A 27,454-nucleotide genomic window follows, 5' to 3' on the forward strand; every position below is an offset into this window, starting at 1 on the left:
TTTGTCTGTCTTTTGTTATGACTATTTTACAATTTATCTGTAATGGTTTAATTTTTTAACTGAATTTGTGACACTGGTATAGTGTGTGTTTAAAAGATTCAATAAAGCATTAAAAAATGTAATAGTAATGCCGATTCGTGTTGTTGTGAAAATCGCCGTAAAAGGAATTTATTCTGAGTAAAAGTAAGACGTTAGTTTTTTTTTAGTTCTATTATTTAAAAATATTTCTTACGCGTGGAGTAACTTGTATTTGACCTCTTTACCCAGGATGCACTTGGCTCTTGCCATCTTGTCTGGTGGAAGAGAGGCAGACAGGCAGGCAGGCAGTAGCAGCAGCAGCTAGCAGGCAGCCAGCAGCCAGCACCGTGAGCTTCCAGTTGCGGTGCTCTTGTGGCTATCTGTCAGCTAACAGCCACAAGTAACTTACGCCACCAAGAGGCCCAACTTCAACGACTTTTGATGGGTTTCTCTTTCTCTTCGCCGCTGGATTATACTTTCTACTCCAAGAGACCGAGAGGAATGTTTACATTATGATTCCACACCTGTTGGTATTGGGGTAGGCGAAACTAGCTCTCTTGAGCTAACTCGGCTAGTCGGCATTTAGAAATAGAGAGAGAAGTGGACTCACAAACTCGGGCCTGCCTCCGACAGAAGTCCCGGGGACAGCCGCTGAACAACTCAGACGGTGGCCTGCTTGTTGCGGGCTCACTGGGACACAAGGACGGCTGACCCGGAGTCAGAGAGAGGCTGGGGAGGCGTGCAGTGACCGGGGACCGCGCTACGTCTCGGGAGTTTGGGAGAGTCTTGGACCGCGCTTGTGACTTCAGTGTGGACTGAGCGCGAGGGAAACGCTATGGAAAAGTGCTGCGGGGGTACGTCTCCGTGTTTTGTCCTCTTCCTGTGAATTTATTGGCAAGACGGGGCGTGCGGCGATTCGTTTCATGTGGGAATACACTGACTCGACAGAGCTAGCCAACATGTCGAAAATGCCAGCGAAAAAGAAGAGCTGTTTCCAGATCACGAGTGTTACGCAGGCTCAGGTGGCGGCCAACAACACTGCAGACGACACCGAGAGTCTGGACGACCCGGACGAGTCCCGAACGGAGGACGTGTCGTCGGAAATATTCGATGTTTCACGTGCTGACCTTGCTGCGTGTGATCGGAGCTCGTCTGAGGAAACCTTAAACAACGTGGGAGACACGCAGGAGGGTCAGGCCTCTTTGACAGCTCCTGTCAATGGGTCTCTCGCCAATAATAAAAGTGCATGCGGCGGTCGTGTGACCGCGCAGCATTCGGGAACAAGTGTGCCCATTGTGCCGGCCCCTGCTGCCACTGTCTCCACCACTGTTGCGCCTGCGAATACCTGCACCTCTCGCTTCAGGGTCATTAAACTAGACCATGGTACTGGGGAGCCCTTCAGAAGAGGGAGATGGACTTGCACTGAGTTCCATGACAGAGACTCTGATTCAAATGGAAATCGGACTGTGGATAGCATCAAGCCAAACGTAACTCTCGATCACAGTATAGAACGGGACAGTGGAATAGGGACCACCACCAGTAACACCGTGGTGTCTAACAACGCTTCCTCCTCACAGGCTTTGGAGAATGTTGTGGACAGTGGCCACGTGGCTACACATCCTACCCATTCTTCAGAGACTGTGCAGCAAGGCTTTGGCTTGGTCCCTCAGATTGGGGGTGGCGCAAGTGCCTTCCAGCCCACAGGGTACTCAACAGCGACAACATCAAAACAAACGCAAAATGCTCAGGTCAATATACAACCTGCTGCTCCCCAAACCTTCCTTTCGAATAACCTTAAGGGTGTGCACCAAGTTTCCCTGCAGCAGAAGTCTCCCATCATGCCTCCTGCTGCACAAGTTCAGCAATTTCCTTATTCAAACCATCCTGCAGGCCAGCCAGATTACCGGCCGCAGCACTTGGGTTCAAGCACTCTTCCCCAAACTCCTCACTCTGTGGCCCCCTCATCTCTTATCATACCAGCTGGTTCAGTAGCCCCGGGGCTAGGTGTTGATGCACCCACCGCCCAAGGCCTCCTGCTCCATATGGCTCCAGGCGGTGGTCAGCAGCAGTTGGTCAATCCTACACAGCCCTCAGGAGGATTAAGTCTCGCCCCCACGTCCTCTGTTGCCAGTGGTGTTCTGAATGTGCCCATCACAGTGCCCACTACCACTAGTACCCCTACGGGTGGGGCGAGTCAGGCCCCTGGCACCGGAGGAATCACGCCAGCTCTTCTCACCGGATTCAGTAAGCAGGCAGAAGATGGTCGCCCTAAATCTGAAGTCCTACCTCAGCCTAGTGGCAGTATGGTGCCCGTGAAAGACAGTATGAAGCCTTTCATCACAGAGGGTCTCAGCCTTCCCAGTCCTACTGTCAACAGCCTCTTTGGCATCCATATTACCATGGATGGCGATGAGGACAGGTAAGAGGGTGCTTTCTAATCAATACTAATTCAAAGAAGGATTGTTTTCTTATGAAGGCAGCATGCTTTCAGTTACCTCATAGGAATGGTGAGAATGTGAGTGTGAATGGTTGTCATTTTGTTGTGTGCCCTATGATTGACTGGTGATCAGTCCAGGCTGCCTTTGGCTTGCCTTCAGTTACCAGCGCCTCTGAACAGGGAAAGTAATTATAGGATATGGATGGATACATAATTTTTTGGAGTTTTAATAAATTTTTCCCCCTATAATATACATCTGTGTATCTATTTGAAAATGCTGTAATTTCTTTATACAGCAGTGTGGGCATGACATTAGCATGCTTCTCTTTTAAAGCCACTACACACCAATCCGTCGTTTGGTGTAGCAAGCAACGTCGGAAAGGCAGAGCCTTTGTTGGGGCGTGTTCGGCCCATTCAACATTTGCAATTGGGTCAGGTTGTTGGGAGAAATGATCACTCTGACTGGCTGTCAGATGGCAAACTAGTGCATTGGACAAGTAGGGGAAGTGACGAAAGCGGGCGAACAGTGAATATTGAACCTATTCCTCAAGAACTGAATCAATTTTGCAAATTTTTTCACATCTTTATAAGACATAACGACTGGCTGAACAGAAGAGCGCGAAGACAAATTAGTCACTCTCGTTCAAGAAAGACCGTCGTTATTGGACATCACTGTGAAAGGCTACGCATTGTCTATCTCCGCCCGTGGCATGTTAGGGGTACTATTTCTCATGCATGTGCAGATGGTCCGGAGTAGTTGGCGTCTCCGTCTTTTTTGCCGTGTGTTCTTCTGTCATTTTCGGGTCCGACGTGCTAACTTCACGTTGGCCACTGCGGTCAACGTCAGATTGGTGTGTAGAATACTTTGGGCACACTGAAAGAAGCCAATTGCGTTTATTCTACAAGGGAGCAATTAAACAAAATGTGTATTTTTCTGCTCCTGTAATGAACGAGGTCACAGTAGGTTGATGTTCGAGTGAAAGTTTAGAAACAGAGGAATTATCAGACTGTCATGGAAAAAATAAAGGATTTAAAGCACTGTATGGTTAATTTCTTTTTTCAACGTTAAAACCATGTGAAGGTTGAGCCTTCACTTGCTCACAGTTCCTCGTCACATTAGCACAGCAGCTATTTTTAGGGACTGTCAGAGGGTTGTCATGCTGCTTGAACTAAAATGTTGTCACACGTTATTTGAAAGTAAAGAAAAAAATGCCGATACCAAAGATGACCAAGTTGGCGAATTTTAAGTATTTGCGATCTGTATCTACCTCTGTTAGCCATTGATCTGTTCTTTGGTGCCTAATCAAATGGTTCAGCCAGTGGAGGGAGATGCGCTGTGGGATTTCAGAGGTGCAGGTCTGCTCTATATTGTCCTCTGTCTAGATAAAGCTGGAGCTTATAATTGTTGATTAAGATACCCTATCCTTACAACATCACTGCAACTGGGTTGATAATAATGTGCTCAAGTCAGGAATTGAGCATGTGTGTGTTGTCCCAGGCAATCATGAAAGGAGCTGCCGTTACCCGTTTCTTAGTCGGGAAGGCAGAAACGAGAGTGATGGAAAGATGACTGACATCACTGCACGCCTGTGTAGTTATGACGATGTTGGCAAGCAGGACAGGACATTTAATGGGTCTCGAGAGGAGGTCACTTTTGCATTACTCACACACACGCTCACACCTATGAGGACCTCAGTGAGCGTCTAAGGTGTGTGCGTACGTGCGTGCGTGCATGCGCGCGCGTGTGTGTAGGATGACAAGGCATGATGATGTGTGCTCTGTGCTCTGGTCTGGTGCTCAAATCAAGTCTTCAGTGTCTTTGTTGGTACATATCAGCATAGCCAGGTGCTGACTTGTTTCTTGACTAAGACTTTTTTTTTTTTTTTTTTTTAAATAAGTCTCACCTTTGTAATTTGTCAGTCTTGTCAAAGTTTTAGTATTTAGTTAGGTGTCACCTTTTCTGAGTGTTGGCACAGTCACTTGTCTTGTCAAGTATTATCAAGTAGTATTTTTAAGGTTCTTTTAAGAAATTACTTGTCCAATTAGGTGTTGTCATTTGACAAAACATCCTGACTGACTAAACAGATAAATTATTTTTAAATAATCCACTAGTCGAATGCAAGTATGGTGTTTTTAATATTCATATTAGATTCATAATTAAAATATTTTATTTCACATTAAGATTGAAAAAAAAAATAACACCTACCTCAAATGAATAAATAAAATCAAAACAAAACTACAGGCAGGAAATGCAGTATAATTTAAAAATCTGTTCGACACATACAAAATAGTAATTGACTAGATAACAAATGGGTTACCATGCCTTTCCATTTCTTCTCAATGATAATAATAATAATACATCTAACAATACATTTAATTTCTAATAGAATTTACATTACAGGGAAATCTCAAAAGTGGTACATTTAGAAGGTTAAAAACATATTACAGTAAAGTATAGCAGAGTTTAAAATATACCTTTACGACAGTCTGGACAGAAGAAAAACATGAACAAAGACAATCTTGTAATAATATCTTGCTGGGAATACTGTTCAACCTAGACCAGGCCGCGGCAGCCTTAAATGCTTTTTTAATTTTTTTTTAAATTAATTTATTTTTTTTCACATGCATGTAGAAAAATTATAATGTTTGGCATTTATAACATCAATTACCGCTACAGCAACTGAAATCTGGCAATTGTTTCCGCATTTGTGCAAATAACTCTGAAAAAAGACACTTGTTTGAAGTTTACTTTCAAATAAAATCGTTTGTTTATATGAGTCTGACTCATTTTCATGAAACTAAAACCAAAATGTCCACCTGCAGCGAAGCAATTATGTTTTGCATTTTTTGGTATCTGTTTTTGTGTTACATCATTGTTTTATCATTCACTGAGCATGTAGTCAGATGTGAACCTGTCATAAATGGACTATTTTACTTAGTGCACAATCGTAGCATTTATTTTACCTGGTTAATGTGATTTTTGCTCCTGAACCTCAGCTCACAGACTCGGCACATCAGGGCTATAAATTGTGGCTCTCATTTGTATAGCCATGTACAGTAATTGATATTGTTTTTAATAGAGACAACATAGACAAAAACAAGATGATCGTAATCTTCCAATTTAGAGTGACATTTGGAAATCGTGCGAACTACAATAAAATAAATCTATGAACTTGAATATGCATAATTAGTTTTGCAAAGCCACAGAGTTATGCCAATAATTATTATCAAGAGCTATCATATCAATGTGTGTGTAAACGTTTTCCATTTCCTTACAGGGTGAGATGGAATGGAATTTACCTCTAGCTCAATTACATTTACAGGATTGAGATGAAGTTAAACATCCGTCACCTCTTAAAGCAAACAAGGCAATGAACTTGGGCCTAGACATGTGTGATAGCTGACGTGTATTGTCATCGTGAAACCTTGCACATGCACATGTACTGAATGTCAGTGGAAGTTTCAGTCGGATAAGGAGTGTTTTTGAAATGTCAAGGTGCAAAATGGGCTCCATCACAGTGCAAGGTGTGATCTTGCCATCGTTGTGAGCTGTTAAATGAGGAAACATTGGGATCTTTTATTACGGCTGTACTTAAAACAGCATCCGCCTAATATGGCCTCAACGATCCACTGTCAGTGCAATCGTTTTCATTTGTTTCTGCGGTGCAGTGACTCCACCTTGCTAAAAACGTTTATTTTGCACATATGCAAAATTTGATGATGAAAACTATTTCCTCTGTATATTCCCCTCATTATATTAGCCATTCCAGTCAGTCAGTCAGTCGCTAAGTAAAAAGTGGGATTGTGTCATTCAATTTTTCTTTTGATTGATGTCATATACTAGTATTAACTCTGTTCACCATCTGGCTCTTGTTTCTTATAGCGTATTAAAATTCTTTTGCGGTTGTGATCCGCCTGCAAGATATCTTCTCGGTGTTTAACACTGCTAGAAATACATAAGACTCCCAGTAGACTCCAGAATTTTTTCCCCATATTTTTTCAGAAAGAAACGCTCCCACAATGGTGAGATATCAGGATGTGCACATGTTATGTATTTATAGTATCGTGCCTGCCCCTCCCTCCATTCTCCCTCTTGGGAGTTTGGCAGTCTAAGGGGGAGGGTGTGTGGATGGGGTGCAATGGAGACTCAAACCAGGGATGGGCACATGTGTTGCGGGTGCTAAATGGGTTGCTGCTATGGCCTGGACACAAGGGAATAGCTTATTTTCCACTGATAGCTGGGCTGTCTTAACTTCCAAGGGACACATTCCTGTAATCCTGAATGGCTTGGATTGTTAGCTTGAGCACGTGGTTCACTGCCAGCTTGATTTTTAGGCCACTGGACCACTGGCTGAATGTGGTTAGTGTGAAATGTCACTCTGCAATGCAGAATTTAAGCTAAAACTAAAACACAAACAACTGGCGCTGAATATGATTCTTTTGTAATAAATTATAAAAAGAAAAGTGCAAAATCAAACGAACAAGTGTTTTAGTCTTTGTTCAATATAAATCCAAGTGCAAAACTAATACAGGTTAATAATACAGGTTCATCGTTCAACATTTGTTTCAGTATGACGCAATGAAGTTGGAAAAGATGTATCATGATGAAAATATTTTATGTCAGTCTATATTGATAAATATTTTCCATTTATTTTTACTTAGAGACCTGTGTCTTTGACTGGTATCACCAGCCTTCATGAGGACTCGATACGTGAAATAAGGCTGGTATCGGACTGATATCTGGTATCAATTCTCGATCATCTCTAATAAAAAAAAAAAATAAATAAAAAAAAAAGTGTTTTTTGTGTAACAGAAAGAAAGCCTACTTTACTGGTCCTGTGATTTGTTATAATATAAAACAATACTTAATTAAATTACATTTGTTTAAGGTAGTTGGGGTTGTTGGTGACTTAATTGTGTCTTGAAGCATTTAATGTTGCTTTAATTATTTTATAGTTATGTCCTAAAAGTCTTTATTAACCTAGGGACATATGACATTCGACAGATAGCCGGATAGATCTGTCGAGTGCCTACTCCAAAGGAGTTAAACTGGAAAATATGACCAAACCTTTCTCACGTTTGCGCTGTCTGTCGCTCTGAGAAAGGCTATCAACTCATGTCAGTGATTGCTTCATAAAGACTGGGTGCCGTGCATGATCCCTTTGTAAGTACGTTTGATGGACGATTCTTGGGGTCCACTAGTTGGAAAAAATTGTTGAAGGAAAACTCTTTTTATTTAAGCCGGTAACAAACTGTAACAATATTACATTTTTCCAACCCTACATTTGAGCAAAATACATTTTGACCAAGTCGGGACTCAGTGAAATATCTTGGATGCAAGTCATTCTTCAACAGCCCCAACAAGTTAAAATATGCCAATGCTTATCTTGATGGAAATTCATGTACGCAGCCAGACACTCACCTCCATTCTCTTTGTTTTTTTTTCTGTCACTCACATATGGCTACTCCTGTTGTGCCTCACCTGCATGCTCCATCGAGAGGCATGTGGACCTTAGAAAGCTAAATGCTAGATTTTGTATACCATTATTTCCAGTACTCATTAAGGATAGAATCTAAAAATGCCACAGTTGTCCTTGTTTCCTGTTTATGATGGTTTGACGACTTCTCAAGGATGGCCACACATCTGAACTTGGGTCTCATTGGCTCAAATATCATGGAGAATGTAGTTAACCCATTTCTCTGTAAAATATGTAGTACTCGTAGCCATGCATTCTCAGAGAGTTGGGACTCAAGACTGGAACAAGGATGTTTCAGTGTCTTTGAGCCCTGGAGCTAGAGATGTCTGAATCGTTCCTAATGAGGATGTGAAGAAAGCATGGCAGCCAGCTGCAGTTGAGTCATCCATTCTTCACTCTGTGCGCTCTCTTGCTTTCAATGGGTGTCATCGACTGATCTGATTCACTGGTGCCTCTGACTGTTTGCCTTGAGTGTAGAATAGTGTGGGATTTGCCACAAAGAAGTTTGAAGAACATGTTGCACCCTCTGCAAAGTCAAGCTCTTTAGCGATCAAAGAAATATTTGAATTCAGCCGTTTCATTTCCATTCAACTGATTCTTACCGTAACCTCTTCTCCCCCTCCTCCCCGCCCAATCATCTGCGTTTTACATTTTGTTCGTTTTTTTACTTGTTCTCCTTAGTTCTTTGAATGTAAGTTTGAGTAAGTGGATGCCACTTATTGTGGTTGGATGAACTGCTTACTTTTAAATTCACATCTGAAAAGTCTAGCTCTGATAATACATTTACTTCCCTCATAATCAGACCAAGAATGCTTATTTCTAACTTGTCAGCCACCGTCCTTTGCAATTTGTGTTGATGCAACGTGGTTTCTCCTGAAGTTAAAAGTTTGTGAAAACACACATTTTAATTTTACGACTTATATCAGCATATTCAACTTCTGCTTTCTCGCATGCTGAAGAGGACGTTTCATCAAATAATCTGAAAGCAGGAAGACTATCTATTGGCGGGCATCAGGACTACTCCAAGTATCCGATTCCAATATTATGACTCGTTTATTTCATGGCCTTGCAATGGTGCCAAAGACACTACACCACCAGTAGACAGTGGAGTGTCAAATAAGCTTTAGCCTTATTTTAAACAGTTAACTTTCGGTCATTAACGCAATGCCCATAGGACACACCCAGTGTACGGTATGTCAAAGGAGTTGGCTGCGATTTGTCACAGGAAGCTGCTAGTCTTCGACGTGACCTGAAGTATGAACGCAACCAGTAAGACAAAAGCTTGTCTGGCGGACAATGGATCAAAGCCAGAATATAGGATTAGTCATTACAAGGTTGGAGTTATGGCTTTTTTTTTTTCATTGACTGAAAGAAAACGTAATCAACAGTTAATTCAATTCACTTTAAAGTACAAGATGATTCGATTCAATGGGGTTACAATTCGGTTTGATTTGGCAAAGCTCAGTTAAGGAGGGTATGATGCAGTGAGTTTTTTTTATTAATGAAATTTTCAGTCCTGTAAATGAGGCATTTCCTTCAGAGATTTATCATTTTTGAGCAGAAGTGCAGTTGTACTTTTTTAATGTTTATTAACATGTAACATCTGATGGCTCTCCCAAGTCCCAACTATTAATGTTAATGAAATTCAAAGAAGCACCAAATAATCATCAACATCAAACTAATTTGTACTGATTTCAAACTTTTTGATTGGATCGTCAGCCAGTTAAATTAGTTTGTGTACCGTTGCACTGGTGCGTTATGTAAATCCAAACCGATTTTCCGATTAAAAACGTTTTATATTGCACCCCTAGTCTTTATCTATAAACAGGAAACCGTGTTATCAAGAATCCTATGTGAAATGTTTTGAATGTTTCCAAGTAAAAATAATTCAGAGCATTGGAAAATATTCTAAATCTATAAATTACAAAAACTGCTGGTAAATCCTATTCAGAAATAGTAGATGGATTCATGAGTAATTATAAAAAGTCCACAAAGTCCTACTCCAATGAAAAACGGACAAACTCAAATCACAATTATATACAAATTGATTTCATAGCTGAGCATGGACATAATGCAAATCTGCTCTTTTTAAAGATAATTCTATAATCAAGCCATTAATTATTAGTTAGAAAATGTTGAGATTGTGTTTCGATTAGTCATTGTCTTGTAGATGCAGTTGAGTTGAAATTGTGAGAGTACCATATGAGTACAACAAGCAGAGGCAGAAATATGAGCAATTTCACTGGGCCATCATTGAGTAAATGAATCAACTTGAATCTCGGTAAGCAACGTTAAGGATACCGAGTGACTTTGCTGCCTCAGGCTGAAGATTTTACCAGCTGGCCTCCTGCGCAATGATCCACCCGTGTTAGTAATATACTGACTCATCATAAGTCACATTAAGAATTATGTGAAATCTCTGATGAAAGCCTTTTTTTTTTTTTTTTAAATGAGTGCTCAGATTTATATGACATCCAGTGTGTCACTCATTCCTGCCAACCTAAGCTGTTATTTTATTTTATTCTACTCAGTGTTAGGTTTCAATTTAAAAGGCCAAACAGTTCACAGGATAATCTCTAAGTGGCGGTAATTAACATTATAAAACCAGTCACCTACTGTCCAACATTGTAACTTTCTGTTCTTTTTTTCCTTTTTTTTTCCTTCATTTTTTTATGATGAGGTACAAAACAAAGCCACTTTATGAAGACACACATTGCGCTGCAATCTAGGAGAATGGAAGCGATTGAGTTTTCAGTCCGTAGTTGCGTAGCAAGGATTTAGACTTAATCAGGTACCGGCTGCAGGCTTGGTCTCATACAGAGGGTCACGTCCCTCTTTTTCTTTTTTTTTTTTGTGTTGTTTTGGTTTTCTTATGGGGTGTGGGTGGTGTTTTTTCTTTCTGTCCCATCCCATGGCATTGACTCATTATCACAACAGGATGAGAATGCCTCCAAACATAGCATCATATACATGTTTTGATAGCAAATACTAAAACACAGGCTGTCCCATATAAAAGACAACCAATTTCTGATTTTAAAAACAATTTATTTCCACAGGAGATAATGGAAATTGTTCCCGTGTTAAAAGTCCGTTGTCACTCTTCAGCCGTAGAAAAAATAAGCTGGCCTTCGTTAGTTTTAAAACAAAATCGTTCAAGTTTTGATGCATGCAGTGGCGCTCAAGTCTTTAAATGTTACTCTTGCAATTTGTGGTGCACATTCTTTCTCGTGATTTTCCTTCTAACATCCCTTTTTGGCACTGATCCTTCTTTTTGAAAGTAGTATAACAAAAAGATATTTAATAAGATAAACACATGCAAGGGTTGCGTTATCATTTTATTCTAACTGCACTTTGGTCTTTGGCATATGCAATTTTTTTTAATACTAGTAAAGAAATACTAATTGTTGTTGGACTTTCATTGGATGTTGTCAACAACAGATGACGGTGCATGTGGAAGGGAAGCTGGATCGAGAGATTTCCAAGCTGTAATTTACACCCCAAACTTTGGTGCTGCTTGCATGATAACGATTTTTTGCAATAGGTTTAGAAAACAAACAAAGCTTTTTGATTGGCAGAAGTTTTAATTTCTAAATCCCTTGTCAAGCACACATTGTTAGACCGCAGATCTGTCCTTCAGATGTGAGAGTTTGGTGCAACTTTGCCTCTGGCGTCTCACAAGATACCCATTCTTGGCATCCTGTTGCAACATGGCAACTGAGCTTGTATTCAGAGCATATTGTTAAATGGATTTAAGTCAAAGTTTCTCACTCTAACCCCACGGCTATTTTTCTTAAAATAAAATGTTATGAAGAAAATGACCAGACAAATGAATGACAGATTCAGTGCTACGTTGGTCTCCAGACAAATATTCCTTTGGTGACACAGCTTTGCTTCAGTTTGTGAACAGTCATAGCATTCAGTTGTGTTTTCTGCTCAATTGAGCGTGAACGTCCCTTGCTCCATGCGTCGCGTATATTACATACAGAAGCTTACGTTTCAAAGATAACGCGACCCAACAATGGAAACGTGCCATGTCATTGTGATAACACCGCCAAAGTCACTTTTCCAGAAAGCAGAAACATTCGCAAAAACAAACCCAGTATGTATTATACTGTATTCTATTTCATTTCTTTAATTGCGTGCATGCAAAATTACATGATCAGTTCAACTGAGGCTCAGATTTTTTTTTAACTGGTTCTTGTTGTCAAACTTTCCCTATTGATTTCCATTTTCATTGATGAAACTATATCCTTGTATATTACCAGTTAATGGTTAGTCCTGGATTCTATCCTCAAAGCCACATATCATATTCACATTCATACATTTGTTTCGACAATTTAAATGGCATTAGCACTCAAATGCCAAACATATTTTATGTGATCTTAAACATAAAATCACACAAGAATGGTAGATTTGCCATAATCCATAGCGGATTTTGGTCTTATTGTAACTTGGGATCTTGTTGATGCAAACGTTTGGCTCCAAGTCCCCTTATATTCGGGTCTAGAAACAACAGAAATTGAAATAGAGAAAGGCTTTGTTGATATTTTTTATTTTGATGGGGGATTTACGCCCCTATCACGTCATTGCAACTCCCCCAACATGGTTCTCAACCTTGCAAATCCTTGTTACACAACAAATTTAACATTAAAAATGCAAAATGTAGAATAAATACCAAGCTTCAGCTTGTGAGAGTTATGTGATTACAATTATCCTTCTTTACAGGCTTCTACACTACAAGCATCTCAAATTCTCGGCTGTCATTATGTCACAGATTGGCTGTTAAGCGTCCGGATGAATAGTTGGATCAGGACTTCATTTAGTACAGCATTATATAATAATTGTGCTTTCCGTGACAAGACCCATCTCAGTGTTTACCTCACTTATACACCTGACTGCATTTGAAACCTTTCCACTCAACACCTCTGATATATGGACCTGTCTCTTTGGCAGCTGCAGTCATAGCGCTTTCAAACTTCCTTCACTGTACCTATAAAACCAGGTATTTGGCTTGTTAAGAGGGCTGAGCTCGCAGCTGTTGTGTTGAAGTATGCGGTTAGTGAGGTCTTAAAACTTATAGCTTTGCCTTACCTCACCAATGCATGAGGACAACTCCTTGGGTCTTGTCACGGTGCGATTGTTCAAGCAGAGATAAAACTTGCATTGCCTCTAATATGCAATGTGAGCTGGAAATCACCCAGCAATTCAGACAAAGTTAACATTTCCCTTTTCATGCTTTTTTTCCCCCTTCTTCTTTGTAACGACCGTATTTTCCGGACTATAAGCCGCAGCTGTATATACGGCGCAGCCACTCTTTAGTTGTTGACTGCATGTCCAGAACGATTTTGTACTGTGAATGCACATAAAGGTACATAAACAGATGGTTAAAACACTTCTTAAAAATGGTGACTCGGTTGTTTTAATCTGTAGTTATTGGAACATTTTTAACTCAGTAGTGTGTCTGAATGAATGCAATGATAATTCATTAGTTGCAGTGGAAGATGGATTTGGATTTACATAATGCAATTTTTGAAAGCAGTCTCCACTGCTTGATCATTTTCTCTGTTCCACCTCTTCTCACACCCTCATTCATTCGCTTTCTTGCCTTCAGACTCAAATAATAGCTCGCTTACTTTATTCATGTTGCTCCTCCTTTTTTTTCACTTCCTAAAAAAAAAAATACAGGAACCTTCTATCAGACCTTCCGGCCTAGTGTGATTATGAGGCTCAAAGACAATCGGTGTGAGCTTGGGTGTGTTTACATGTTTGTTTGTGTGGCCTGGAGTGGGTGCTGCGCTACCCAGTCATTGCACCCAAGCAACGTACTAAAATTAATCCACCGGTCCTGTTTTATTACATTGACATTTATGTGATCCACAGGTGTAATTTACTAACGTGCATCAGTTCGTTTATTGATGTGAGAACAGATCACAATATTATGACACAAATCTTGATTATATAACGTTTGTTGACAGTAAGCAATTGTTTAATTGGGAGTATCATAATGCAATACCGTTTTAACAATGCAGAACGGTATATGCATGCATTAGATTTACTTGTATCGCTACCAAACATGTTAATAGGTTTTACACATCATTCTCTAGTTTTGTTTTAAAGCAAAACGGAAATATATCTATTTTTGTTAACTAACGAATGTACAGACAATTTTTTTTTTTTTAGAATTTGCATTTATAATTTTGGGGACTCAGCTACTGTTAGAAACTGAGCAAAAGTTCACTCCCTTAATAGACTTTCAGGATTATTGAAGGCTAGTTGCCAAATCAAATGACTCGTCATGGGTGGGTATTTCAGTCACTGAATTGTTATAATGCATGGAGATAAATAGCACTTTCGTAAATGTCAATGCATTTGGTGACACTCCTGGCAGCTTGTAAGCCATCAGTGATAACGTTTTGTCAGTCATGAGCCACTGGTGGCCGGGAATTCCTTGAGTCAAGAGCTTGTAGCACTGCTAAGAGCAGATCATATTAAAATAACACAACCAAGGCGACGGTAGATGATGTATTTTCCTCTGTAGTCTGTCACTTATATTCTCCGATGTGAAGCTGATTATTGGATTCTTAACCTGTTGAGTCAGCCAGCCTTATACCTACCAGTATACTGTGGTTCTCCTGTAATACAAGTAGCTCGGGCCTCACTGTGAGGCTTTTGAGGGCAGTGAGGGTTGTTGGGGGGTGCGGCCTGCAGGAGACTTGTACGCACTCAGCTTGTGTTATGAATGAATGACAGTCAAATACATCAAATATTTGCTGGTGTGTTGATAAGAAAAAAAAAATTCTCTGATCAGTCAACTTTTGGACTGCTGCCAGCCGGAGATGTTTACACAGTTGTGCCATATGCCATTGCTGTGATTGACTTCCTGCTTTGGCATGGCTGCCTTCAGAAATAAACATGGCACATGTTTATAAAGGACAAGAATGGAGCGATGCCTCTTGGAAATTTGAAACACATTGTGGCGTCCCCTGTGGAACTGGGTGTGTTGACTAGTGCTCACTTTAGCAGAAACACAACCCTAACGACTCATCTAGTAAATATTCATAAAGTATGTCTTCTTTTACAGACAAGCTTTGTTCATCAAGGGCATTGTTGATCCAACCTCACTGATGTACGCAATTACTTTTTTTATTTCGGGAGCTTTTGATTAGATTTTGCTAAACTTAATTTCAGCAGCAACTTTTTTAATTTTGTGGAGCAGTTTTCTTGCAGGTTAATCCCAGGGCCTTAAGGCTTTTATTAAACTATAAAAATATGAAAATATAACCAATGAACAATTGGCTCCTTTTCATCCATGTAATCAACGTTTTTTCTTATTTACAAAAAACTGAATAGTAGCCAACTAAATTAAAAATTTTGGAAACGGTCTCAGTGGGGCAATTTCAATCACATACATTTCAGTTTGCGAACAAAAGCTAAATTAATTATAAAAAAATAAAAAAATTTACTTTTGGATGTTGATCTGAAAAATCAATATCAAAACTCAGGGCTGCACTGTGGGAACAAACATTTAGTGTCATTGTACTTAGTCATTATACTGCATTAATGTATTTTTGACTTTGTACGCCACTTTTCACGGCTAACGCACGCCGTAACGTAATTTATTTGTTCTGTGTGGCGTCCCCCTGAGCCCAAAGTTGGATATGCTCTGCCTTAGCATGGATCCAGCCAGACTTGTGAAAAATGTACTCGGTCACCCGAAGAATTGATTTTGATGTTTCACGATTATGGCAACGTTTAGTAAATTGCATGGCTTCTTCAGAGTGCCTCATCATCCCTTTTGTGAGAACGATACTAGGCTGAAGTGTAGCTTCGTCATCATAGAGGCGAGGATTTCTGACTCAGGAGTGACTCTGCAAGCCAACCAAAGCCCATTGTTAGCGTGCTGGTGTGGCGTAAGTAACGAGTTTGCCTCAGCTTCCTACTTCCCGGGATCGTCTGTAGAAGATAGAAATCTGTGATTTTTCAGTTTGTTTCTCAAAGTGTTTTAATGAGGCGTGTGAGGAGTGTGAATTTTGTCTCACAACCTGCAATCCGAAACCGCTGAGTTTGAGGCTTGTTGAGGTTCATGACCGGTGAGGCATTGACTCCTTTGTAGTCAGGTATGAAAATGTGAACCCAAAATAAAAGCTAAGACTACCAGTTTGACCTTCATTGAAAAATTTGTTTTCAAAACTTTTAATTATGCTTCCACTCTCCTCAATGATATGATAGCGAGAACAACTAAAGTATATTTAATAAAGGGTCCAATTTGTTGTTGTTGTAATTTTTCGTTTTCTTTACCGTCTTTTTAAAAATTAAAATACCATAATTTCCATACTACAAAGCACACCTCATTAAAATCTGCAACAGCTAAATTTAGCCATAAAACAAATTTGTATATTTATTGGCCTCTTTGCTTTATTAGCTGTGGGTCTTGATGTTATTGCAAGGAATATTTGCAAAGAAAGGGGTCGCACAGATTTTAATATCTCAAAAAATAATTACAATATATATTCAAAAAAGATGTATATATATATATATATATATATATATATATATATATATATATAACTTTAATAAATTTAACTCTTAACTACCTTAAACACTAGTAGATACATATTCTTATTCATCTTTTGATCTGGTCTGTGTCTATGGTCAAGTCCAGTCTCATGACTGCTTGGAGGTCTGACCATGAATTGATGACTGACATTTTAGTTTGCAAATTAGTGGTTCAGTTTATTTTTCCCCACAGAGCTTGGTGGTCTTTGGGCTCGCTGACTAACAGTTGGACTTTATTCAAGCCTTTCACCTAAGTGCACTTAAAGAGTGCTGCTTCCCGAAATGTCCTTTTGTCTGGAGTTAAGTCATCTGCAAGGTTGGACTTGCAAGGTTAGACATGTGAGAGGTGCAGTGGAATAGTTTGAGGGCAAACCGGAGCATTCCTGAAGATCTATATTTTTTTTCCCGGCCAGCTCTTTTTAAATTTCTATTCGAGCTTGTCGATTATTACATGACATTAATTTAACATCTCTCAAGTTGAATTTGTGATTTGTAAATGTGACTTAGGGCTAATTTAGGGTGCTTAAAATTACCTAAAAGGGTTTGAATTTGACGTTGCCAATGTGTATTAACGTAATACAAAGTTTTATAGAATGAGAAAGTCACAAAATGTCCCTTTACCGAGATGAGTTGAGGTAACAAACATTTAAACGTACAGAATGAGGTTTCTGGGAATCAGCAGCATCACTTATAATGTGACCGGACTAAATAATATTCAATTAAATATTTCAAACAGTATCTACAGGTTACGTAACAGCCTAAGACGCTTTTTTTTTGTTGTTGTTCCAAAATACTTTCACTGGCAAAGACTAAATTGGAATCTCATTCTTGTCTAAAAATTGAAAGCACATTTACTAACAGGCTGCGGGGCATACTTTAGGTACTGAACCCAACCCAATTCAACTTAATCGTTCTTCAAAGACCTTGAGTACATAATTTTGAAAGAATAACTGGATTTCAGTTACACCGCTTTGTATAATGTGCCAAACTCAGATTTTAAACTTAGCAAGACTTTTATGTTGCAGTGTGGAATTGATGGGCGGGTATCTTAACCATCTCCTCAAAGTGATCATCTTATGTAACTGACCACAGGTCTTAAAGTTGCTACTGTTTTGGAGGTACCATTTGCATCATGTCAAGTTTATCTTTGGAAACCTGGATGACATTTGACCTGTATTTATACCATAAACGTTTACTGAGCATACATCTACCTAACAGTGTCCTATTGCTTCACACTTGGTCAGTTAAAAGTTTGTCATGCTCAGGAAATACCTTTTACAAGCATAGATGTTCCTATTCCGCCTTAAGCAAACTCCCGTTTAGGGCAGCTAGAAATTGACAAAGAACTCACTAAATCCGAAGATTTCAGCAATTTAAGCAAAACATTGAGTCACAAGCCAAATTTCATTTCAAAATGTGACTTATTAAGCAATATCCCAGCTGGCATGTTGGTATTAGCTTTTAAGGCGCTGTGTCTAATGATATTAAATGGACACAAAGCATCTTCTTCAGAGGCGATACCCAACGAGAATGTCCTTGATCTTGTGATGCTCCTTTACACTGAAATCTGGATTTTGCCTATCGAACCTTTGGTGTATGAGCTAACACATTCCAGTTGGGCTTTAATCACATTAGGGCAATAAGTGGGGCATATCCAAATCTCCCCAAATGATTTTTTCAGAGTAGAGTGGAGAAGTGATGCAGGGATACACATTAAGAGCTGGTTTTGGTCGAAAAGCATTTTGACACTGATGACTTTAGAATGCGCAACCATAAACACGGACCTCTGCTGTTTTTGCAAATTGAGCTTGGTCCCACAACTCCTCCCACATGTTATCAGGAGCCAAGTGGTGGAGAGCTAACTGCAAACATTCCTGTACCAATGCAAGGGGTTTAAAATAACAAGCCCTTTCAACAGCCAATCAACTTGGTGGCTCCAGATCATGCATATTTTCAAAAATGAATGACTTTTATCAATTCATTGACTACTTTAGGGCTTTGATTACTTCTCATGCCCTCCATCATCCAGTCCTGGTGTCCTTTGGGAGGTTCGCTGGTGGGCTTTGAGACGCATGTAACACTGAGAAGTTGTTTATGTACAAGTCTGGAGATTATGTAATGAGCATGGAAGCGAGTGGGACCGTTCCTTCTTGTATGTTTTCGAGGAAGCTTTGGGGGCTGTAGACACAGCTATTAGTGACTCTTGATTTCATGCTAAGAAAGGAAAACATTCATCCAAGGTATCCCCCATCTAAGTCAGATTTTGTTTAGTCTCCGTTGTCTGGACTCGGACCTCCTCATTGATGGGCAACAAGCTTCTGTACATAGGGATCAATGAAACATTTTCAGCATCCTGCAATTGTCCTTATCACCCTCATGATACAATGAAGACAACAGCCATTTGTCTGCGCTGTTTATTTAACAAATGTTTGTTAACGGGTGATTTGGAATGTTTAATATCGTCTGTAAGGTTCAAGTATATTTTCAGTATAAAGGTGTTTTACAGCAGATTTGAAATAAAATTAAATCAAACTTGTCTTGTTTTTACGTGCTTCTTTTTCTGCCAGTGGTGTTGAAATATTTTGATTGATGGTAATTAAAAGGTCTTTAGTTGTTTTATTCATGATGTATGGGAATCTTCATATAGCTTAACTGGGCTTTTAAAACAGACCGTTAATAAGCTAACATATGTCATTATGTTTAGCTTGGTTGGTTCATGAAATCCTTTGTCATTCATTATATTTGCATAACTTTTGAGGCTAAACATAATCAACACAAAATAGAAATATTTATAATTGCCTGTTATTGAGTTCTCGTGAAAACACCCAACACATCTTAAACTCCGTAATGAATTTGTCTTCTCAAAGTGGCCCAGGAAAAAAAATAAATGCGATCACTACAGGAAGACATTATTTGAGTTGCGTAATTGGATACTTTGCTGACATCATCTGGTCATACAGCCAAACTGCACATTTAAGGGAAAACTTGAAGAGCAACAATGAGTCATCAGTGCGCGTGCTCCTCTGTTGTTGTAGTCCCCACCATCCCACTATTGTTTTGAAATCAACTCATTGCGGGGCGCTGTTATCGCTCAAAAACTGTGGTCTCATTTATCCAGCTGCCCGCCCCCCACTGGTAGTATTTATATACTTTGGGACAGGGACGTGTGCCGCTCCATCTGTGCCCGAGTGGAGAGCTCATTGATTTATGTGACGCTATGGTGAGTCATGTGATGTGGTGACATGTGCTTGTTGTCTCATGCCATCTTTATGTGAAGTCTATTTAGGGTGGTGAACTTGTAGTGTGCCTGCATTTCACGCCCCCCGAATAGATGTTCCCCAGAAAAGTTGGAAGTGAACCTCAAGCTTGTAGAAACAAATTGCCTGGACACCCTCTAATCTTTCCCGTGTCATGTCACAGCATGATGTTGGCTCGGACACAGATGTCTGGCTCTAGAGGCACCGGCCTCGAGGCCGGAGGTGTCCATGGATGGAATGTGCTTTAGGTCTCGTCGGAGGATGCGTTTGTGGATGTCGTCGCAGTTTGCAGGGCAGGCCCATGTGGAGGTTCGCGCCGCAAGAGGTCCTTATATAAACCACCACATGTCTTCCAGCTTGAATAAAATGTACCGGGTGCTTTGTTTTTGTTGGAAACTGAATGGCAACAAATTAGATGAGGGGATTTTGTCTGCCTTCAGGCAAGAAGAATCTCAGTCGCTAATCTAATTTGAATCCAACTGGCGTTGTCTGTCGCTGTTACAAAACAAAACTCATTTCATGCAAACTTGGATGTTTTTAAACATCCGCTCTCCCATTGACATGGTTCTCTCTTTTTATTCTCTCTTTTAAGGGTGGAGTGTGTTTGACTTGGTTATCAGGGCCCCAAATCATACAGCCACTGGAATGCCATACATGCAAATGGTTATCAGCATTCTTGGGTTCTTTTTGGGGGAAATCCGCAGGTGGGAGGAAAACGAGACACCATTTGTCATTCATGATTCAACGGCCTCAAGTTTTTCTGTCTTCATACAAATATACTGTATGAATTCAGTATAACTTTTTTTATTTAAGTGTTTTTTTTTTGTATGACAGGGGTATAGTTGAATCTGACAAATGGGTCACAACGTTTGAGTGGTCAAAAAGGGTTTGTTTTTGTTCCCATTTGAACACTGACATCTCAAAGAGAGGTCATGGATGTGTTTGGTGTTCAAATTCCTTGTCGACAATGTCCCACCCATTCTCTGTTGGTGCTGTTTATACACAATAGCAACACGGGGAAATGGCAGCTTTTACAGGCAGCGTAAAAGGAGCTCATATACTGCAATTATTAGGGCGCACTTAAAATTTACTACTACTACGATTACTGCCCACCGAAAGTGAACCAGCTGTCACTGTTCCATTCTGTTTTCCTGACATTTTCCACATAGTATGAATGAATTTGCCAAATCCTTCATTTTCACAACAGGGTCCATACATAAATAGACACATGCATACATCAATACTCCCATTGTATTATTCATATAATGCTTTACTATGTAACAGAATTTTGAATTACAACATCAAATCAACACTGTTGCTTTAACTTGAAGTCACCCAATGCATTTTATACAAAATTGATTCTTTGGAAAAGCTATTTGTTGCTGTGTTTTTGGTTGCACTTTTCTGTGCTTAATTGTATGCATTTTATATCAGGCACCTTGTTGGGCATCTCACGAAGATGGACCCGAAGTGTGGACTTGCCTGCAATTATTTTCTTTTTACGCCACAGCCTATCTTGAGTTTGTGATGAAGACATCAGACAGAAAGTCTGCAGTACAAGTAAACTGCAGACAGAGCGAGTCATTCTCTTTTATTGCTGTGTTTGTGCTTCAAGTATTTTATGCTTGGCACTCTGTTGGGCAGCTTGAGATGTTTTTTTCTGCAATGTTTTATTGGTGCTCCAAAGATGTGTGGACTTGATTTGTGGCAGTTATTGTTTTCTTTTTACATCAAAGGCTGTTCGTGATGAAGGTATCAGATAGAAGTATGCCAGGCAGTAAACTGCTGACAGAGTAATTAATTCACGATTATTGCTGTTTTTGCTTTGTGTACTTTACATCAAGCACCTTGCTGGGCAGCTTAGGCCTCGGAAAGATGCTGACTTTGTTTGTGGCAATGATTAGATGTTATGATGATATAAGAAGCAGTTTTTTTTTTTTGTGAAGAGATTTACGACAAATTGGCACGCCCCCTTTTGAAGCTCGGCTTATTTTTTTCCCGGTTTCACCGTCTACGTCACAGCGAGGTAATATTACTGGAATTGTCAGTTCTGTTGTCTAAAACGGCAACCATTCGCCACCAAAATGCAAATGCACATTTACTTCTCACTTCCACAGTTCCTCATTCTCCAATAAATCAGCCACTGAGGGGTTAATCCTTTTGATATGTTGAAGTGGTCATAGGTAGGGATATCCACATGAATTTTGGTGCCAATTGATCACCGTTTTTAGACATTATAAGCAATGAAAGCACAATGATTTCCAATGGAGAGTTTGTAATCAGTCCCTTTAATGACTCGCCAAAACATGGAGAGAGCGGAGAGGGGCGTGGCCATATTCCTCATTAAAAGTAGACGTTTTTTCAAGTCGTCACTTATTTCCGAATTTCTCCCAAATTAATAGATAAAAAAGACAACGATAACTTATTTCAGTTTCCTAATTAAAAAAAAAATCATAAACTGAGCTCTTTCGTGAAAAATTGGCCATCTTGTGTCTTGTCCTCCTTTAAGAGTGTTTCCAAATGTTCTTGACTCTCATTCAACTCGTGATGGTAATATTGTTCTGTTCACCACTGCATCTATCTGCTACGGACCCCAACAATAAACATTATTAAACTAATAACTTTCTAACCATGTCAATCAAAACTCAAAGTTTGAATATTACATATAGCTCTTGGCGATATTGTGCAATTTCTAGAGGTACTGAATTGTGCATTTTCATAATCATTGTAATAATATAAAGTAATTTTAAATATAACTGTTGTGTGTGACTGAACATGACTCATTTTGCATCGCGACTGAAATTTCATTAGATGCACCAACATGCTGTATCACATTATTTGTATTCATGCTTTGAATATCACTTCTGAATATGCTTCATCTATAAATTAGTCTAACTTTTGATTAAAAAAAAAAAAAAAGCACACACAGAGCGTCATTTAAAAGTAAAGTGAATGCTCGTTTTGTTGTTTGTGGCACGGCAATAAAATAAAGCCGCCGTTTTGAATGGAAAGAACATTTGTACACCACATCAAAGAGTGATAATTCACCATAGGCCTCGGGAGTCACACTGGACTATTTCTGTCAGGCTGCTAAATAAAAATATAACCTGTTTAAAAAGAAATCCGTTTCGTTGTACGAGTGGGCGTGCTGCTTGCTGAACTCCTCCCCGGTGTTTACTCGCCATGTGACCACGCGAGCTGCTTTTTAAAGACAGCCCTCGCGGTGTGTGCTTCTGTTGGATACTCAAGCGACTGCGACCCAGAAGTAGCGACAGTAGAAGCTGAAAACTACCTGGAAACGTGCCGAAAGTTGTTTTTTTTGTTGTTCTTTTGGCTGCTAAGATGCGCTGCACAATGAGCTACAGTCTGTCGTGTTCGCCGAGGTCTTCTCCCACTTATTCGGGACGCTTGATGTCCTATCGGGCGAGATGCGGCAGGTAAAAAAAAATACTTTACACTTTTGAGATTTTTATCTTCTTCATCCGAGTGTGTGTGCGCCTATTCCCTATATGTTCCTTGTGGCATAGTATCTGAATCGCCCTGTGTGTATGTTCGCGCTTTTATGTAAGTGGGAGAGAGGGTCGTCTACGTGTGTTACGTGGTGGTCGTGAGCGCCTGCGCGCGCGCGCACGCACGCACGCACGAACACGTAGTAAGTTGATGATCATACAGTCTCTGAATTTACTTACAAATACACTTTGTGTGTGTCGGAGGTTTAGTTGAACACGCAACACAGCTATACCTTGAGGAAGCCTTGACTTATTCTGTTATTTGAATGTAAAAAGGCGTAATTTAATTGGACTTGCTGCGTAGAGCTTTAATTATTGTTAGTCTATTTGCAGTCAATAATATTTATACATTTTTAGTGAATGTAATTAAGTATGGGTTCTTATGGATTTCTCCAGCTTTTTCCTTTCTTTCACATCATGCATGTTAATTTATTGATGTCTCTAAATTGTCCATAGGTGTGATTTTGAGTGTAAATGGTTATTTATTGATATTTGCCCTGCGATTTGCTGGCAGCCAGTACAGGGTGTACCCCACCTCTCCCCCAAAGTCAGCTGGGATACGTGCCCGCGACACTAATGATGTATGTAGTAATGATATGATTAACTAACTGGGTCTCTTCTGCTTTGGCCTTGATGTATTTTTTTTATTGTATCCACTCCTCTCATTAGTGGCAATACTTCAGTATATTTACTCCCTGGCATTGACTGGCAACCTGTCCAGGTTGCCCCCACATCTCGCCTAAAGTCAGACGGGATACGTTGTGCATAAGATGCCTCCCAGAGACTGGCTTGATGTTGTAGTTGACAACTGCCTGGTGGCTACTGAATTATCTCGAAGGAAAACCACACTACATGTAAAGCAACTGCAGTGAAATAGTAGTGTTGAGACATATTCATTTAATGTGTAGCCCCATGTTTCTGGTGACACAAACCTTGATAAAACAGGTGTTAAAAGTTAATGCAAAAATTCTATAAACACTCGTTAGTTTTAATGGCCAGCAGTGGTTATTTCAAAATGTATCTTAGTTTATTACTGATTTTGTTTTTTACATTGCCATGTTTAAGACATAGTGGGTGATTGTGCATGACACAATGAATTATGTCCTTATTCATGACTTCATTTGGAAAATGCTTGTTTTGTTTGGCGTGTCCTAGCAAAATGCACAATAAATTGCTTTGTGTCACTCTTTAGTCGGCAGTAGGTGCTCCGTGCAAGCGATGAAGTGAATGTAAATTCTATGCAGTATGAATGCAAAGCGTGTGGTGCAACGTATGGTGGTCATGTGTTTGTTTGTTTTTTCTCTCCACAGTGCATCTGGTGCCAGCGTAGTTGCCATTGACAACAAGATTGAACAAGCTATGGTGAGTTTTTCCAGTGTAAGCAGATTGCGCACATTTGGATTTTCAGCACATCACCAACTCAAGTCCCCGAACCGAATGTCAGTTGTAGTACCAAAAGTGACATGTGAGAGAGGCAACACTTGACAGACCTCACGCATAAAATAGAGATAACCAGGCATTTTAGCAGTTCTGGTTGTATTGTGAGTGTGCTCTGCTCCAATAATCTCAACAAAGAGCCCCACTCACATAAAAATCCTTTCCCAACATTGATCTAGAAACGAAGTCCTCCGCGGCAGGAATCTCACAAAAACATGTGTATGGTTCTGAAGAGGCCTGGAGGTGGGAGCATTGTAAGATAGCAATGTTGCCAAGAAAAGACTACCTTTGGAAAATACTTCTTGTTTTTGTGATTTTGCTGCCGCTTCCTTTGTCAGTTTTGGGCGCTCGTTTGATTGGCGGCATTCTATTCACATTACAGTTCATGGAGTCAAATAACACGAGAGTAAGTCAGCTTTCTCCACGCACATGAAGATTTTTGGTAAACACGTTAAATATTTAAGGTTGTTAGGCCGACCCGTTTTGGACCCTATTATCGTGACAAATCCACTCTCTAATCTGATAGGACAATCTTGTCAGACCATTTGACATCCTTGGTTGGAAAGGGGCGGAAAAAAAAAAACAGATTGTTTTTATGTGTACCGGCTCAAGTATGATGATGAATGAATGATCATGATGATGCTAATAATAATAATGATGTTTGTTTCTTCAGGATTTGGTGAAGAGTCACCTGATGTACGCCGTCCGCGAAGAGGTGGAGGTGCTGAAGGAGCAGATCAAGGAGCTGTATGAGCGCAACTCCATGCTGGAGCGCGAGAACGCCGTGCTCAAGTCATTGGCCAACTCGGATCAGCTCAACCACCTTTCCAGCCACGGCAGCACGTCGCCCCCGCAGCAGCAGCAGCAACATGCAGCCATTACAAACAGCGGTGCCCCCTTGTCGCACCATGAAGGGGGTCAGAGCCTCCCCCACCAACCCAACATCACCTCGGCGTGATCCCCTGACCCGCAACCAAGCGCATCCACCAGTCCACACGCTCAATTCCACACCTCTCTCGAGCAGAGACAAACGCATACCGTCCCCACAGTGCTGCATTATATGTGCTCCATTTAAGGAAAATGATGACATCATCTCGAAAGAGAGCCGTCGTCACCCCTTGGGACGTCTTATTGTGGGTACAAGCTGAAATAGATGGCGGGACAAGGGAGCAGGAGCATGGGTTTGGGGGGCAACAAGTGGTCCAAATGGGCAGTGCAAGACGTGGGAAAGCCCCAGTGGCAAATAAAGCTCCCACAATGTCAGCATCCACACGCCACATCATACACGGGGGCCGAAAGCGACCAAGGGATGAGTCATCATCAGCAGAGGCGTCCAGCGGAGCAAGTCGAGTGCCTCGTTCATAATATGCTGCAACAAAAAGCTTACGTTAGTTGTTGTTTTCCTCAGAGCCACCATCCTTTGACATGTATCATTTTCATTATTAGTTCACGTTTAGTATTTGCATTTATTTATTTCAGGGCTGCTATTTTCATAATGTCACGATCAATGTCACAAAAGACAAAAAAGTCTTTTTAGAATCTGTCAGGTCTTTTCTCAGTAGTCTCTCACAATCAAGCAAGTGTCAGTAAGTAGAGCAGACGGTAGGAAGGAAACACTAAAGCAGAATTTAGATGAGTTGAAATCCAGGTTGAATGTATATTTTGTAAAGTATTCAGAGTGAACAAGGTATGTACAGTACATGAGAGAACCTGCTATAAAATGAAATATGTGCCGGGAGGTTTTGATAAAGCAAACTATTAATTCTCGTGAGGTTCTTTGTTTAAATAGGTTTAAAAAAAAAGGGGGGGGGGGGGCTTGGTTGGGGGATGAAAAGCTGTGAAATTGTTGGACCTACTTTATTACCAAAGACGCAAAGCTGTGTAAGTCTTTTTCTGTTCTCACCCCCCTCCTTTTTATTATTATTATTTTTTTAAATGCACACGTCCCTTTATTATTTTTTGGCTCTTTGCATGACCTGCATGCCCTATACTCAAACCATTTTCTTAAAGTCATGTTTTTAATCCAGAACTCGGTTTGTATTCTGTCAAAGTGTCTGTCCGCGGCTATAGTTGTGATGAAAGGGAACAAATTCAGCAAGGTGGGCGGAGAAGTATGAAAAGGAGCCATTTTTGTTACATGACAGATTTTAATGTATTTAAAAAAAAAACAACTGAGCATTTAAATTTTGATTGTAGCGTTCCAACACACCCTTACAAATACGCAACGGTTTCCCAATTACAGACCACAAGGAAACTATGAAACATTGCTCAACTTGAAGCTGGAACCCAGTCTGTCGTCAGAGAGAATCTACCTATTAGGATGTCCGTGTTCAGTCTTGTCTGTTGTGCCTCCTTTGCGTCACCTGCAGTCGTCAGGTGATTCCGATGCGGTCGATGTGGCTTAGAATCAAACCAAAATACTTGGTGATTGTACCAGTTATCGTGCTACAGGATGGACTCCTGACTTTTTTTTTTTTTTTTTTTTTTACACACAAATGGGTTTATTCCTCTCTTTGTTTTCCTTGCGTTTAATTTGAAGGAGATGCCGCGTACATGCCAAGTGTACTGTATGGAAGTGATCACTGAGCCTTGGAGATAAATCTTAACGATGCCCTTGTAATGTGCTGTTCAGACAATTTTAGTTTTCAGACAATAATAAATGACTGTTTTATTAAGAACATGTGCATGTATTTATTGACCTAGCCACACATTACACTTTATTAGATTAGCATAATGACACTTATGTAACTTCAGCAGGGTACG

The 27,454-nt window shown here is 40.1% G+C and overlaps 1 protein-coding gene across 1 annotated transcript; it reads left to right on the plus strand.

Annotated features, from left to right (window-relative positions):
- The first annotated feature begins 265 nt into the window (after window positions 1-265).
- Window positions 266-27,369, plus strand: tsc22d2 (TSC22 domain family 2). The gene is made up of 3 exons (XM_088313524.1): window positions 266-2,437; window positions 24,565-24,616; window positions 25,365-27,369. The coding sequence occupies exons 1-3, from the start codon at window positions 942-944 to the stop codon at window positions 25,647-25,649; spliced, it is 1,833 nt and encodes a 610-aa protein (XP_088169650.1). The 5' UTR covers window positions 266-941; the 3' UTR covers window positions 25,650-27,369.
- Window positions 27,370-27,454: the final 85 nt, after the last annotated feature.

This window comes from Idiotropiscis lumnitzeri, chromosome 13, assembly GCF_059441095.1.
Source record: "Idiotropiscis lumnitzeri isolate Australia: NSW breed Sydney's pygmy pipehorse chromosome 13, RoL_Ilum_1.0, whole genome shotgun sequence".
Taxonomy (NCBI): domain Eukaryota; kingdom Metazoa; phylum Chordata; class Actinopteri; order Syngnathiformes; family Syngnathidae; genus Idiotropiscis; species Idiotropiscis lumnitzeri.